Here is a 15,117-nt window from a genome sequence, read left to right as displayed (position 1 = left end):
TGTTTTGTATCTTGTCAGGTTATATTTTGCACTGCCCAATGCCAATGCCATATTGTATTGTAACATGTGACACCCTAACCTTGCCCCTTTTATCCCTGTAGGACACGGGCGCTGTTTGTGGAGTTCTCCCTATACAGCCCTGGGAGTCACCTCTACTCATCGGTGATGCTGCTGCTGGAGTTCCCCCTGGCAGGTAGATCACTCCCATCTGCTGAAATAAGAGCCTTCCCATTACTGCGTCTGAGCAGCGGTACTCACCTGCTTCTTATCATGATGGTAAGTGATATGCTATACATGGATGAGCTGCGTCATGTCTTAGGGCCCTTTTACAAGGGACGACGTGCCAGGCACAAATGCCCGACAGGCCATCCCAGTGATGTTCATTACTGTGGTTTTACACAGGAACGATCATTGCTGAGGGAATGGAGGCAGCGACGACTCGAACGATCCCGACCCGCTCCGCCTCGATTCACTCAGCGATGATCGTTCCTTTCTGAAAGCGCAAGAACAATCATTGCTGGGACGGTCTGCCTCCATTCACAGTAAACAGGCAGTCGTTCCTAGATGAACAACTGCCTGTTCACACGGTCCAATCATTGTTTAGTATTTATGCATGCATAAACTGAATGACGAATGATAAGAAAACAAATTATTGTTCGGCTGGTTGCGGGAATCTGAACGATATATTGGTCCGTGTAAAAGGGCCCTAATGCACAAGTCACCTCCCAAGCTGCATGTAAAATTCTGTAAACTACCAGCTGATATCTGCTAGCAGCCTCACTGGTGATTCATAGTACCACAACAGATTATGCACTTACACTGGGAATTGAGCTCCATGTTCTTACTTCACAGGTCTTCCTCATGATGTTTGTCGTGTACTTTGTGCTTGCGGAGTGCCTGCTTATTAGGAAAGAGGGGTGGCCCTATTTTACCCACTTCTGGAATTACGTCCATTGGTTGCTGACGGTCTTGACAGTGAGCACTGTGGTTGTATACCTGAGTCGAGGCAGCCTGGCCGATCAGCAGTGGGAGAGATACCGGCAGGACAAAGCCTCCTTCATCAACCTACAGCATGTGGCCTTCTTGGGAAACACCTTCAACAGCCTCTCCGCATCCCTGCTCTTCCTCCTTACAGTGAAGGTAATTTAGACTCTTATTTATGGTTGTAGTGTAATATTCTTTGGTGAATCTCAACTTTTAATTAAAAGGCCACTCCAGGGAAAACACATCCCTGTCCCTTCATCTGATTGTCTGTCACACTCTGGCGGTCTCCTCTATGTATTGCAGCAACTTCCCAGCGGTGTAGCCCCCTCTTTGATGCTTATCAACCACCATCTTGAGAGTGAGATTTTTTTACTTTCACTTTCAATCAATCCCATGATGCATCACCACAGCATTAGCTGAGGTTATACCATTTCTGCCTCCAGGGAGGATAGTTAAATTATCATTATCTTTTATATTCACCTAAATAAACCATAAATATACAGTCAGGAGGATGATCTGTGATCTCCGCTATTATAGCTGTATGATAGGAGGTGTGTGATCATCATCAGTAAAGCCCCTTTTACACGGCACTATTGTTGCGCAAATCGCTTGTTAGAGTGAGCAGTTTGCATGATAATTGTGCAGTGTGAACACATGCAGTGAAAGACCAATCAGTTGTAAATCACTGATCTAATCTTTCATGCAGACCTAAAAGTCATTGTAGGTCTGCCGCTGCATTGTTCCGTGTGAACAGGCTGTCCTTCATCTAACGTCGCCCTTTTTACCGTGAGTGGAGGCAACCAGGCTGGAATGATCTCCAGCCCAGTTCGCCTCAATTCACTAAGTGATGATCGCTCCTATGTAAAAGCAAAGGGGCGGCCATTGCTGGGACGGCTGTCGGACGTTGAAGTGCCCAACAGTCGTCAAGTGTGAAAGGGGCTTTACTGTGATAGGAATGTGTGTGTCCCCCTCCAAGCAGTTTTTAGTGTAGATCCATGTTAACAGCATCACACAGACTAAGAAACTGACTAGAAACTGAATACACAACCCCAAGTAGATCTGAGTTGGTCAGAACTGAGATCACCTGACCGTCTGATGAGAAAGAGGCCGTGAGTTTTAGTGTTATCAAGATAACACTATCTTACTTATATATACTCGGGGGATAGCTATATCATGAACAAATAAAAAAAAGATTGACCAGAGTGACCGTTTAATTAATGACGCGGACGTTTTTTATCCTATTTCGTTTTCTCTCCATTCTTTTAAAAAATCGTAACTCCTTAAGGGCGCATTCAGACGACCATATATCGGCTGGGTTTTTCACGCCCAGCCGATATACGGTGTCCCTCTCTGCAGGGGGAGGAGGCTGGAAGAGCCAGGAGCAGTGGTCTGAGCTCCCGCCCCCTCTCTGCCTCCTCTCCACCCCCCTGCACTATTTTCAATGAGAAGAGGCGGGACAGGGGCGGAGCTAATTTCTGAAACTTAGCCCCGCCCCATTCTGCCTCCCCTAATTGCAGACAGTGCAGAGGGGCGGAGAGGAGGCAGAGAGGGGGCTGGAGCTCAGAGCACTGCTCCTGGCTCTTCCAGCCTCCTCCCCCTGCAGAGAGGGACGCTGTATATCGGCTGGGTGTGAAAACCCGGCCGATATACGGTCGTCTGAATGCACCCTTATTTATCCATCGACGTCGCTATATGAGGGCTCGCTTTTTGCGGGACGAGTTGTATTTTTCAATGGTGCTATTTAATGTACCATATAATGTACTGAAAAACTTTAAAAAGTTCTAAGTGGAGCAACATGAAAAAAAACGACATTCCGCAATCTTTCAGTGCGTCTTGTTTCTACGGCCCACAAACTGCAACATAAACGACATGATAACTTTATTCCATGGGTCGGTACGATTACTGCGATACCAAACTTGGATAGGTTTTTTTTCTATACTACTTTTATTTTTTTCAAAGACATTTCATTTTTTACAATTATTTTCTGCCGCCACCTTCTGTGTGCGATAACTTCTTTATTTTTCTGTCGACGTCGTTGCGCGAGGACTCATTTTTTGCAGGATGTTCTGTAGTTTCTGATAGTACGGAATACATACGACTTTTTGATCGCTTTTTATTGCATTTTTTCTGGGAGGCAGTGTGACTGAAAGTGCATTTCTTGCTTTCTTTCTTTCTTTTCCGTATGACATTCACCGTACGCGGGGTAAATAATGCGCTACTTTGATAGATTGGACTTTTTCGGACGCAGTGATACCAAATATAAATTTTTGTTTTATGAGTTAGCTTTTTTATTGTAGATACCACACGGCTGATTGCAGCTTTTGCCTACGGGTGTCAGCTGTAATAAACAGCTGAAGCCTGCGCTGTATGAAGAGAGGTCACCCCGCAAACTCTCTTCATACATACCCCGAAGCTGCAGGACAAAAATTTACCTGCCTGCTATTGCTACCCGGGAAGCATCAGCAAGCAGGATGCAGCTCATAACAGACAAATAGAGGCACCTGTTTAGCACTGTCATTGCACAGGTGATCTTTAGAAAGAGTAGGGGCAATAAGCACATAATGTACATACATTACAGAAAAATCTAATCAGCACCAAGGAGGGGTCTTCTCAGTGAGGTGGTCTTTCACGGAGGTTCCTGGATTGTCAATGAAATAGGCTGCAAAGTTATTAAAGGGTCAGATGAGCCAATCACCCACCACAGAAACAGCTGTGCACCCATCATTACACACAGAGCCAGGAAAAGGCCTGTTAGTAGCAGCTATCCTGCTTGTTGATGGTTTCCAGGTAGCAACATGATATAGAGGAGACATGCCTTGGAATATTTTTTGATAACTGTTTTCCATTAAGGTCGCACAGCAGCTGCGATTCATCAGAGACTGGTCTGTATTTGGGAAGACACTGAGTTTGTCTATGAAAGAGCTGTGCGCTGCTGCTGGGACAACACTTGGGCTGGTGCTGGTGTACGCTCAGATTGGCTTTCTGGTAAGTACTGTCAATATGAATATGCACTGGAGTAAAAATCTATCATTTAAAGGGTTTTGCCACAATATTTTTCCCACCTATAACACCCCCCCACCCCAAACCTAACTTTTTCAATTGAACCTGATGCACCCGTTTTGCACTCTTGTGAGCCACGTGACCTCTGACATCACAAAGTTTTCTGGCTTCAGTGACGTCCCATATATAGGTCGCATTGCCTAATATCTGAGAGATCCAGGACGGTTTATGGGATGTCGCCAATGACGTTCCGTTCCATAGCCTATCACTGCCTCCGGTGGTCACGTGGGTAAACAACATCACTGCTACTGCCAATGTAAGCAGAGACCACCAGGAGGATCTAAAGTATCAGGGGGTGAAGAGCATGTGCACACAGAGGTATTTTTTTTCCATTTTTTTCATGTGTTCATGGCAAGGTGACGTGAATTATAGGAGTATGAACAAAGCATGATAGTATTTGATAGAGCGATGGGAAGCACTTAATGATCTCGACTGGTGGTGTCTGGCTAGAATTGTCCATGCAGACAGAAAAGCGACTCTGCAGGTCAGCGCAGCGTTCTTTAGCTCTTTGGGATGTCGGAATAGAAGACCCACCAGAGCGCCTCCGTTATCACCACCACACCGGACACGATGCCTCACCTGGGCCTGTGAGGTTGTTAACTGGACCCTAGGAGACTGGCAACATGTGGCATGGTCTAATGAGTCACAGTACAATTGTTTCAGGCCGATGGTAGGGTTCCTGTGTTGCGAAGACCACATAAAGCCATGGAGCCCAGTTATCAACAAGGCACTGTGCAGGCTGGTGGTGGTTCCATACTGGTGTGGGGTTGGTTCTCATGGCACGGGTTGGGTCTACTGGTCCACCTAAACACATCATTGACCAATGACCACTACACTTCACTGCTTGGTGACCATTTGCAGCCCTTCATGGACTTCATGTACCCCCACAACGTTGAGATATAATCCAGCAGGATAATGCACAATGCGATCAGGCCCATGTTATCTGGAACTGGTTTAAGGAGTATTCTGGACAGTTGCTGTAAATGGTGCGACATGCCTGTTTACCCAACATGAGCCCAATCCAGCATTTATGGTGTGTGGCGGTGAGGTCGATTCACACCTGAGATCTTGCACCTACATATACCACTAAGCTGTGGGTGGCTATCCAGATCACTCAAGATCCCTCCAGACATCTTCCCTCCACTTGTGTTATTACTAGAGATTGTATATAGGTAATCAGGCACGTGGTCTGTTAATGTAGACATGTTTCGACCTATTCGTACCTCACACAGGAAATGTACATTTCTATTTATGGCGAGTCAATAATTATTTTCTTACCTCTTTCCTCCAGCTTTTCTCATCGTCCTGGGAAAGATTTCACAGCTTTGGGGCGAGCATCCTGTCTCTGTTTGCTGTGGCTCGTGGCACCATTACTCTGAAAGCCCCTTTCCCATATGTGTCATTTGTTCACCATCTCTACTTCACAAGCTACATGGTGCTGGAAGTATGGATCCTCATGCGATTCTTTGCGGCCGTTCTGATCAATAGTTACCGACAAGTACGGCTCGATTTGTTCCGGCCGGCATTTGAACTGCAGGATTATGAGATGGTGGAGCTCTTTCTTAGAAGGCTTCGGATCTGGATGGGTGTCAGCAAAGTGAAAGAGGTAAATCAAATGCAATAAGCCTGTCCATAAAAATATTATTATACCCTATGTTGACAAAGAAATGTAATCAAACATTTGTGTATTTCAGTTCCGTCACAAGGTGCACTTCGAAGGAATGGAGCCTCTTCCTTCACGCTCCTCCAGTGATTCCAAGTCTCTTCGCGGTTCCACCCCAAGTGCGGCTTCTGATACCTCTTCTTCTTCCTCCTTCTCCACCATCTCCAGCCAGATAGATACCTTCAGTGCTGTGAGCACCCGGGAGAGAGCAGAGGTTGATGCTAACATCCAAAGATTGCTCCCTGTGCTGGAGGCTCTTCTGTCACAGTTTGATCTGGTCAACCATGCCACGGAAGAAGTATATCAAATAGAGCGCAGCCTTGAAGATGTACAAATGAGAATAGTCAAGAAGAGAAGAGGTCAACATGAGAGCACTCCAACTCAAAGGTCACAAAGTCATTCCAAAGAAACCCAAGCACTCCAGCAGAACTCTACATTAAGTGGAAGTTCTAAATCTGAGGGTCACCACCGGTTGAGAAAGAATTCTCCGCGTACTTCTCCATCTTCAACCCTTTCTCAGGTATTAACAGAGAGCACTTCAGCAAGCAAAATTATCACTGTGGACAAGGTGGTTGCAGAAGAACCAGCACTTATCCCCATACAGTTAACACAGAGCAAAAGGAGGAAGGCAATGCGGGCCCACAATAGAGTCCACCCCAGTGTCAGTTAGCAGACCTTATCTTTATGGTAGCAAACTATTGTCTACATCGGTATAAGCTTCAAAAGCTTCTTGGTAAACTGTGAGAAGTGTTTCTGGATACGGTTCAGCATATTTCTCTTCTGAACCAACTGGTGATCTTTTGAGACCCATTGCAGATTCTCACGTTGGCCTATGAACAGTCAGCCATGGCTTCAGATGCATCCCTCTTTGACAGTGTTTCCCAAGATACGTCAACAAGCACAGGTCCCTTTCTTCATTCTAAAGCCTTGAGCCCTGGAGGCTTTTGGAGTTCTTGATCTACAAGCCCTGGCGGCTTGTAAGCTTTACTTTTGGAAGCCCTGGTGGCTTCTACTGAGTTCATGGAGCCCTGGTGGCTCTAGATGATAGTCTTCAATGAGCCCTGGTGGCTTGTACTTCGGTTTCTAGACAGCTGGCTGTCCCAGAACCTGTTCTTTTGACGATCACTATTGACTCATAGTTGGAAATCACTGTCTTCAAAAGAAGCATCGAGAAAGCCTTTAGAAGGCGTTTGGTAGCTAGCCATTTTCTAGAGATGCTTCTTGCAAGATTATTGATGGTGCTTTTTAAAAGGGATCAGAGTGTTTTTGTGGGACTTGCTGGTCAGTCCTGAGTTATAACAGTCATTGCTGGTCTCTAGGTTTTATTCAGGGTGCTGCAAGAGCGTCTAATTCCCTTTGGCACTGTAGAGAAGTAATACCCAGGATAAAAGGGAACAGAATTATTTTTGGCTAGGATAAACCAACACCGTCTTGGCTTATGACGTAGGATGGACCCTCACTATGCACTTAAAGAATTGTTACTCTGCTTTTTGAGAGATTGGAGACTTCTTGAGGAACTTCGCACATGTGAAGGTTCTGATCTCATACTATCCCGTACTTGTCTTAACTCTTCCCAGTCAAGTTTACAGGACACAACCTGCGGAAGTCGTAGTTTGAAACTCTTCCGCTCAAAGGCATTCCGCACATTGAGGGTTTCATAACCGTTGTGCCTTTTGCAGAAGTAGGTCTTGTGTCTTGAGAACCAGGGATCTCTTCCATGGTGGAATTTCCATCAGAATATAAATGGATGCTTTGTGCCTTCAAGTGGACGTAGAGGAGCATCTCACCACCTTTGGGAACCAAAAGAAACTTCACTTTGTCTTTCGGAAACAAGGTTATGGCTTGCTATTTTTTGTCCATTTTATATCTGTTTTTGATCAAAAGCGATGCGCTTAAGAAGGCAAACAAGTGTCAGAGCTACGTGGTACCACTTATTGTAAGATAGCTGCCTCCTATGTATTGGGGTGCTTTCCCAAGTGTGCCATGTAGACCATCTGTAGCTCCTGGTCATGATTGACAATGTAGATGAGATGCGAGCACCACGCCACTATAATCCCTGGTTCTCCTGTTATTATCAAGCTTGTTTATTGGTCTATATATCTCCTCACCCTTGTTACTGAATGTATTTCTCATATACTTGTCAGCAGTTTGCATGGAGCGCCGTGCACTTTAACAAATGCTTTTTTTTTTTTTTTTTTAATAACTTGGTTAGAAACATTCAATGCAAACAGATGAAGTATGTTTTGTACGTCTTTCTTTCCACCTCTAAGACCTCGTCTCTATTTTGTAATTCATTCAAAACGGGCTGCTCAAGTGTGTAAAGCAGTCTGTGATTAGCCAAAAAGGGGGAAATCACGCCCAATGGAACTGAAACCAGATCCTAGGGACCAAATGTGTCTCCAAGCTGACTAAACATGGTTTCTTCTTAACCCTTTCCAATCCACTGTCTAACCTCTGAAGACATTATGATTTAGGGCTGTACAGCTCTGATGTTGGAAGACATCCGTCGGGGTTCTCTTACTGTATATTGCCAGCCTCTCTGCTGTGGAAAGCCTATCCAACATGTCACTTCATGCAGTACTGGCTTTAGCCAGCAGATAGCACCGTTGTATAACAGCAGAAAAAGAGTAAGCCCCCTAGGAATCAGGATGCAAATTGGATTGGAAAGGGTTAATCCTATTCATAGCCGCTGTAGGCTACATCCATCTAGGAGCTACAAGTCAATAGTAGATACCTCACCAAAGCAATTGCATACTTCGTATGGGGAAACCTGCACTCAGCCACCATGACTTTCTGCATCATAGGAAGGATGAGATGATTTGTGTGCGGTGGTGGAGGGGTTTCATGATGGGCTGATGTACTCTTTAGGTGGGTGCTGGGTTATTGAAGGTGATACTGCATGAACAAGTAGATAAGTAAACTAAAGTACCATAAGGTGTAAATTTACACCATGTTTTTGTATATCGCCAGAGCTGCACTCAAACTTCTGCTGATTGATGCTTGTAATTTGCAGCAGTAATCTGACCCCTTAGACTGAGTAAAGAATGTGATATGGAAAAGGCTACATTCCCTGATCTTAATGTTGTAATGTAGTATAATGTAGGTACATAACATGCTAACAGAAACGGAAAGTGAAATCCTGCAGCGTCAACCCAGCAGAATTCTGAATACAGCTCTGGCTGGTTGGAGTAGAAGTTGTTACGTTAACACTAGCACAGTAAAGTTACTCGACATTACGAGGTATAGTTTCATGTAATTGTATGTTTCAAGCATTTAACCCCCCTGAATAGAGTATTTTCATTAAGCTTTCCACCACACACGAGATGCATGTCAGCCATGCCACCATGTGGCTAACTGCCATCTCTCCCTCTCCACCCATACACACAGCTAAGCATGCTTATGTTCTCCGTAAGGGAAGGAGAAAAGCTGCTGCCAGACACCACTGGTAGTGGCTTAATCACCCTGCAAACATAAGGATCAGACACATTGAAATCCTACGGCCTGATCCTTATCGCTCCCCTGCAACATATGCCATCAGGTGAGTTAGGAGGTCCCAGACACACATTAGATGGTTGGTTGTTCCTCTCAGTATACATCTTATGTATATGGTCAGGTTTCCATGAATTTCCCCCTGCAGGCAGAGATGGTCTAATCTTTCCACAGCTCACATTTCTGCCTTTGTAAACCGGTGACGCTCAGTCGCGGGTTGGAGTATGTATATTTTTGTAATATTCGCTATATTTTCATAGCGTTGTAACCAAATGAAGTAATTGTGTAGATAGAGGGACCGAGCACTATTATCACTAGAGGTATTTAAGTTATGTATGTTGTGCTCTTGTATATATTTATATGTATTTTATACAAGCAGAATATTGCATATTGGCTTAAAGGCACAGTCTGGAGATTATGGATTAGCGGGGCGGCCTACTTGTGTCTCTTAAACACTTTTGATTCTACTGGTATACATACTGATGTGATAAAGAGAGAGTTACATTCCACTTAAAGGGCCATGCTGGTAATTCCCCTCCCCCTCCTTCCCTTTATTATGTAGCTAGTATTAGATTGGTTAGTTATTCCTTTCTATTGAAATTTCGATAGAGACTCTAGATGAGTCATGCGATCTCAGCTCTGACCTGCTGAAATTTGGGTTTATGTGCTTTCAAATTAGTCAGTTTTTCAGTCAGCTTAACTCCTGAGTGATGGACCCTACCACATTAAGTCTTTAGACGGGGATACAGACACTCCTGGCACGCATTTATAATGGAGGAGATTACAGCTCATCCTCCTGACTGTATACTTATGTTCTGTAGTTTAGGTAAATATTGAAGATAATGCTAATCACACTGTTCTCCCTGCAGGCAGAGATGGTACATGCTGTAGTGGCTCATGTGAAGCTGTGCTGATGCATCATGGAAGTGTTAGTAGAGCATAGAAAACATGAGCATGGCTAAATCTCAGTATCAAGATGGTGCATGACAAGTAGCAGATAGGAAGCTGCCACTGTATGGAAGTGACTGCAATATACATATATGGCCAGAGTTTGACTGAAGCAGTTGAGGGATGGAAAAAAGGGGGTTTTGCCAGAAAGGCCCTTTATATATAGAAAAAAAAAAAACAAAAAAAAAAACTTAGAAATTTAAATAAAATATTAATTGCTTAATGATATTTTCCAGCACTCAGGTAGTGGCATTAAATATTCTGTGCTACAAACTTGGTTCCCCTGAAACAAAGCGATAAAGTCCCACTCACTGCTCACCTGACCGCTGCAGCCAATAGCTGGCCTCAGCTGACATGACACATGACCATTGAGGTTTGTTAGTGGCTTCAGTGGTCAGGTGAGCAGTGAATGTGATGCAGGAGGGGACCGGCCTGATGGCCCTGGGAGGGGTTTTTCCCTTCAATATATACTACCGACCCCGAATCAATTTTTGTAAGTGTCAAAAAAAAAACAAAAAACCCTCAAGTTCTAATCTGCAAATTCTATTGGAGCCTCATGGGACAGGCCAGCAGTATTCTTGTACATTAGAGAAAGCAAAACCAGCATTGTTGCCCATAGCAACGGAGCGCCAATGGCCGTTTCACAAGTGGCTTAAATATGCAAACCATCTGATTGGTTGTTCTGGGCTCCACAGTAGATCATAAAGTATTTAGGAGGCACTTGGAGGCCAAATATATAATGCAAATAAATATATCTAAGCTGCTTATTTAATATATTTGATGCAATTTGTATATTAATATAATTTTTTTATTCCATTCTTATTTAGAGTCAGTTTCATCATATAAGTTTGTGCCCCCTCCATTGAAACAGTATCTATACCCCATAGGCCTCATGTAATTGTAGGGATGGCTGGACCAAAAGTACATTACATAGAGGGACTGGAACGCCGCTGTAACTTTGTATTCCTTGGTTAAACCGTCACAGAGAGCCAACGGATTTTTCAAATTTTTTTTTCTTTATTTCCCTCCATTTACAGAACGTTTAAACAATATAAAAGCCGCAGAAGTTTGGGGGATTTAACAGATTTAGAAAATGGTGAACAGAATTGTTAAACCTTCAGAATTTAAAATTGCATAGTTGCATGTAGTTATCACATAGTGGATGCAGGGAGGTGATGCTGAGCTATCGGCGACTAGTCCAGGTGTCTGCTACAGTGCGGGCCCGCCTCATACAACTCGTGCTCTGCTACGGCGCGGGCCTGCCTCATGCAACTCGTGCTGTGCTACATCGCGGGCCTGCATCATGCAACTCGTGCTCTGCTACAGCACAGGCCCGCCTCATGCAACTCGTGCTCTGCTACGACGCGGGCCCGCCTCATGCAACTCGTGCTCTGCTACATCGCGGGCCAGCATCATACAACTCGTACTCTGCTACAGCACGGCCCGCATCATACAACTCGCGCTCTGCTACAGTGCGGGCCCGCTTCATACAACTCGTGCTCTGCTACAGCACGACCCCCATATTACAACTCGTGCTCTGCTACAGCACGACCCCCATATTACAACTCGCGCTCTGCTACGGTGCGGGCCCGCATCATACAACTCGTGCTCTGCTACAGTTACAGGCAGGTGTGGATAAACTGCTGCAAAGTCAGACAGTTTTGTAAAAGAGAGTGAATTGTTTTGTTGGTCAATTAAAATACAAAATGACTAAAGAAAAGAGACGTGTAAATCATTTGGTGTGACCGCCTTTTGCCTTCAAAACAGCATCAGTTCTTCTAGGTACACTTGCACAGTTTTTGAAGGAACTTTGCAGGGAGGTTGGAGAACCAAGTGCAGATCTTCGGTGGATGTCACTCAGTCAGATCTTTCGGTCTCTTCATATAATCCCAGATGGACTGGATGATGAGATCAGGGGTCTATGGGCCATATCATCACTTCCAGGACTCCTTGTTCATTACATTGGCTGTATGTTTGGGGTTGTTGTCCAGCTGCAAAAAAAATTTGGAGCCAAGCCGCCGCCTCCCTGCGGATATTACACGAAGGATAAATATCTGCCTGTATTTCTCAGCATTGAGGACATAATTAATCCCGACCAAATCCCCAACTCCACCTGCTAAATCTATAGCTCCATTTACTCCAGAAACGGATGTAAAACCATTGTAAATGTGCCCCAATTTAGTTCTACTGCAACCGCAAGGTCTGTTTGGCTGTTCCTCGCCCTGTTTAAGCCTCCTACACAGCTGTCAGTTAATGACATGAAAATGATCATCACCTGTTTGGTATAATTGGTTAATCATACACCTGCCTATAATCCTACAACATCCCTGATTGTGTGCGAGTGTTCCTAGAGGAACTGATGTGATTTGATTGAGACGTTTCACCCAGGATGGAATTCGACACGGTTCACTTTGGATTTTGATGCAGAATTCTGCTATTTTCAGTTACGCACCAAAACCTGGATTTGTGTGCCAAATAAAGCGTAGGGGAGCATATACTGCAACACTGTTGCAGAATATTGTTCTGTATGAGAGGTCCCTTTGACTTCTCTTTTGTTAACTTTTTTTTTTTTGTTTTGTCAATTGACCATGCAAAACACATTCAAAAATAGCGCTAAAGCATTTTCCCCACACCTGCCTAAAACATTTTTGCACAGAATTGGATAAGGCTACATTCACATGCAGAGGGAAGAATCTGCTACAAAATCCCAATTTCTGGTGATGTAGGTTTGGTTCAGGCCTGCTAGCTGTAACATGGATGCTATATTGCAAGTATTACAGCCACATGAATATAGTCTTAGTTTAGTGTCAAATTCCATTTACTGTAGGTGGTGACTCCTGGGCTAAGCATCAGTAATGCTATAACATCCCTAAAACCACTGGTGCCCAATTATACCTGCAGCTAACACTGATCAGAGAGGCCCTAACACCAAATCAAACACTATCTAGAGGCCAGACACAACCCCATGTAGTAAAGGGGTTGTCCAGTTGTAAACTAGTTATGGCCTATTCTTGGGACAGATAATCAATAGTAAATCAGTGGGGGTCTGACGCTCATGACCCCCACTGATCAACAGTTTACTGAGGCCAGCGATCACGCATTGAGCAGGTTTGTGCAGGAAACAGACAGCCCTGTTCTTGCTGCTGTGGCCACACTTGGTATTGCAGGCTAAGTTCCCGTTCACTGTAAAGGGAACTTTGCATGTAATATCAGTCCAGGCCACTGCAGTGCAAACAGAGCAGTCTGCTTCCTGCACAGATCAGCTCGATACAGGAGGACACTGGCCCTATGAACAGCTGATCCTGGGCAGCAGACCCTCATAGATGCCCCATTTATGACCTATCCTGAACATGGTTGTAAATGGGCCATAACTCGTTTATCACTATCATCTCCCTCTAGAACCATAGCCTTAAGGTGTGACTATGGCAGGTGAAAGGAAGCCGGGTGTTGTACTTTTCATACTCGCCTGCTCCCTGGGTCCCACCTGCACCAACACCATAAGTTAGTTCATGGAGATTTAGGCAGGCAACAGGTTCCCTTCATGGCTTGGTCAGCAGACACAGACAAACTGATCAATTATGTAGACCTCACTTATTGAAGCAGGCCTAGTTTCTGATAGCAACCAATCAGAGCTCCGCCTTCTTTCCTTTAATGGCTCTGGAAAAGTGAATGCTGCGCTGTGATTGGTTGTTATAGGAAACAAAGCCTAAACTGAGAAGGACCATTCTGTTCATCATTTCTGGAGGTTAAGAAGAAAAATTGGAAAAAATATATAAAATTTGTATTCTAAAACTTGTCCTAGTCACAGCAGCGCCATTTAAAAGGGTCACCAAGATTGAGAACTTTATAAAAAAAAAACCAAAAAAAAAAACACAAAACCACACATGACTGCTATCTTTTAAAAAAACACTCCAACTGTCCATGAGTTTCCTGGTATTACAGCTCAGCTCCACTTAAAGTAGCACTGAGCTGTAATACCACAGACAACCTGTGGACAAGGTGGCGCTGGTCTTGGGAGACAGTAGTCATGTTTTTCTAATCCTGGTGGACCCTTTAATCGTTGCTGCTACATAGCAGACATTAGTGGAGGCGCAGATACCTCTGCTGGGCCGTCAGCAGACCTACACTGTAGAGCCTGTCCCTTTAAAAAGAGCCCTGTTTTTCATACGTACCAGGAATGGAAAGTTATTACGTTTACAACCACGATCCTACGTTATTGAATTAGCAGGTAGTAAAATGTCTGTTTATGACAAAAGCCGTCAACTCGGCGGCCGCATAGAGCTCTTCTATGTAAGACATTGCACTTACCCCTCCCCCACCCCCTGCTGGCAGCGAGCCTGTATGCTTTTGCTTTTACTTGTATGGTCAGAATTGTAAAAGATTATTTATTGTCTGGGGAACAAGAATTCTTCTAGAATTGGCTTTATGGCCTTGTTACGGTACAGTGGAGGCGGCCATATTGGTATTACATCCCTAGGAGGTAGTGACATCACTCTCCTATGGAAGTAGTAGTCGCCATCTTCATGGTAGGCGATCTGTTAACACACTCAGCGCCATGGCAGAATCTTGTTCTCACAGGCGGCATCTTTCAATATTGCCTTATGTTTGTAAAATGCGCTACAATGCAACTTGTCGGACAAAGTCACAAATAAAAATGGCTGCAAGACGATGCTGCGTCTGGTGTTTTATGTGGCGGTACAACGTATGACGTTATCTGATGGGAGTAAACCTGAAACGGTTCAAAGTTTTGCACAGTCTGCAAAAACATTGCTGCTGCCTAATGTAGACCTGCACATACAGACAAGAAGTGTACCCACCAAAATCTTGTGTATAACCAACATGCCAAGCCCCCCACCCCCTCCAACAGTGCAAGGCCCATGAGGAACAGCTGATTGCCCTAGGTCTCCAACTCAGACGCACACAAATGTAGTATTCTAGGATGACATGAATAGGACTGACTCTGTTCTGGGACA

General features: G+C 44.5%; 1 protein-coding gene across 2 annotated transcripts in view; it reads left to right on the top strand.

Annotated features, from left to right (window-relative positions):
- The window catches only part of PKD1 (polycystin 1, transient receptor potential channel interacting), a 131,629-nt gene extending 116,816 nt beyond the window's left edge, over positions 1-14,813 (top strand). For both annotated transcript variants that reach the window (XM_066576567.1, XM_066576566.1), the window contains exons 41-45: positions 102-276; positions 853-1,140; positions 3,835-3,969; positions 5,336-5,650; positions 5,739-14,813. In XM_066576567.1, coding sequence (XP_066432664.1) covers positions 102-276; positions 853-1,140; positions 3,835-3,969; positions 5,336-5,650; positions 5,739-6,377 — 1,552 coding nt within the window. In that variant the 3' untranslated portion in view covers positions 6,378-14,813. The remainder of the gene's footprint in view (positions 1-101; positions 277-852; positions 1,141-3,834; positions 3,970-5,335; positions 5,651-5,738) is intronic.
- Positions 14,814-15,117: the final 304 nt, after the last annotated feature.

The sequence above is a fragment of the Eleutherodactylus coqui genome, chromosome 8 (genome assembly GCF_035609145.1).
Source record: "Eleutherodactylus coqui strain aEleCoq1 chromosome 8, aEleCoq1.hap1, whole genome shotgun sequence".
NCBI classification, from domain to species: Eukaryota; Metazoa; Chordata; class Amphibia; order Anura; family Eleutherodactylidae; genus Eleutherodactylus; species Eleutherodactylus coqui.
This window is presented reverse-complemented; position numbering and strand designations above follow the sequence as displayed.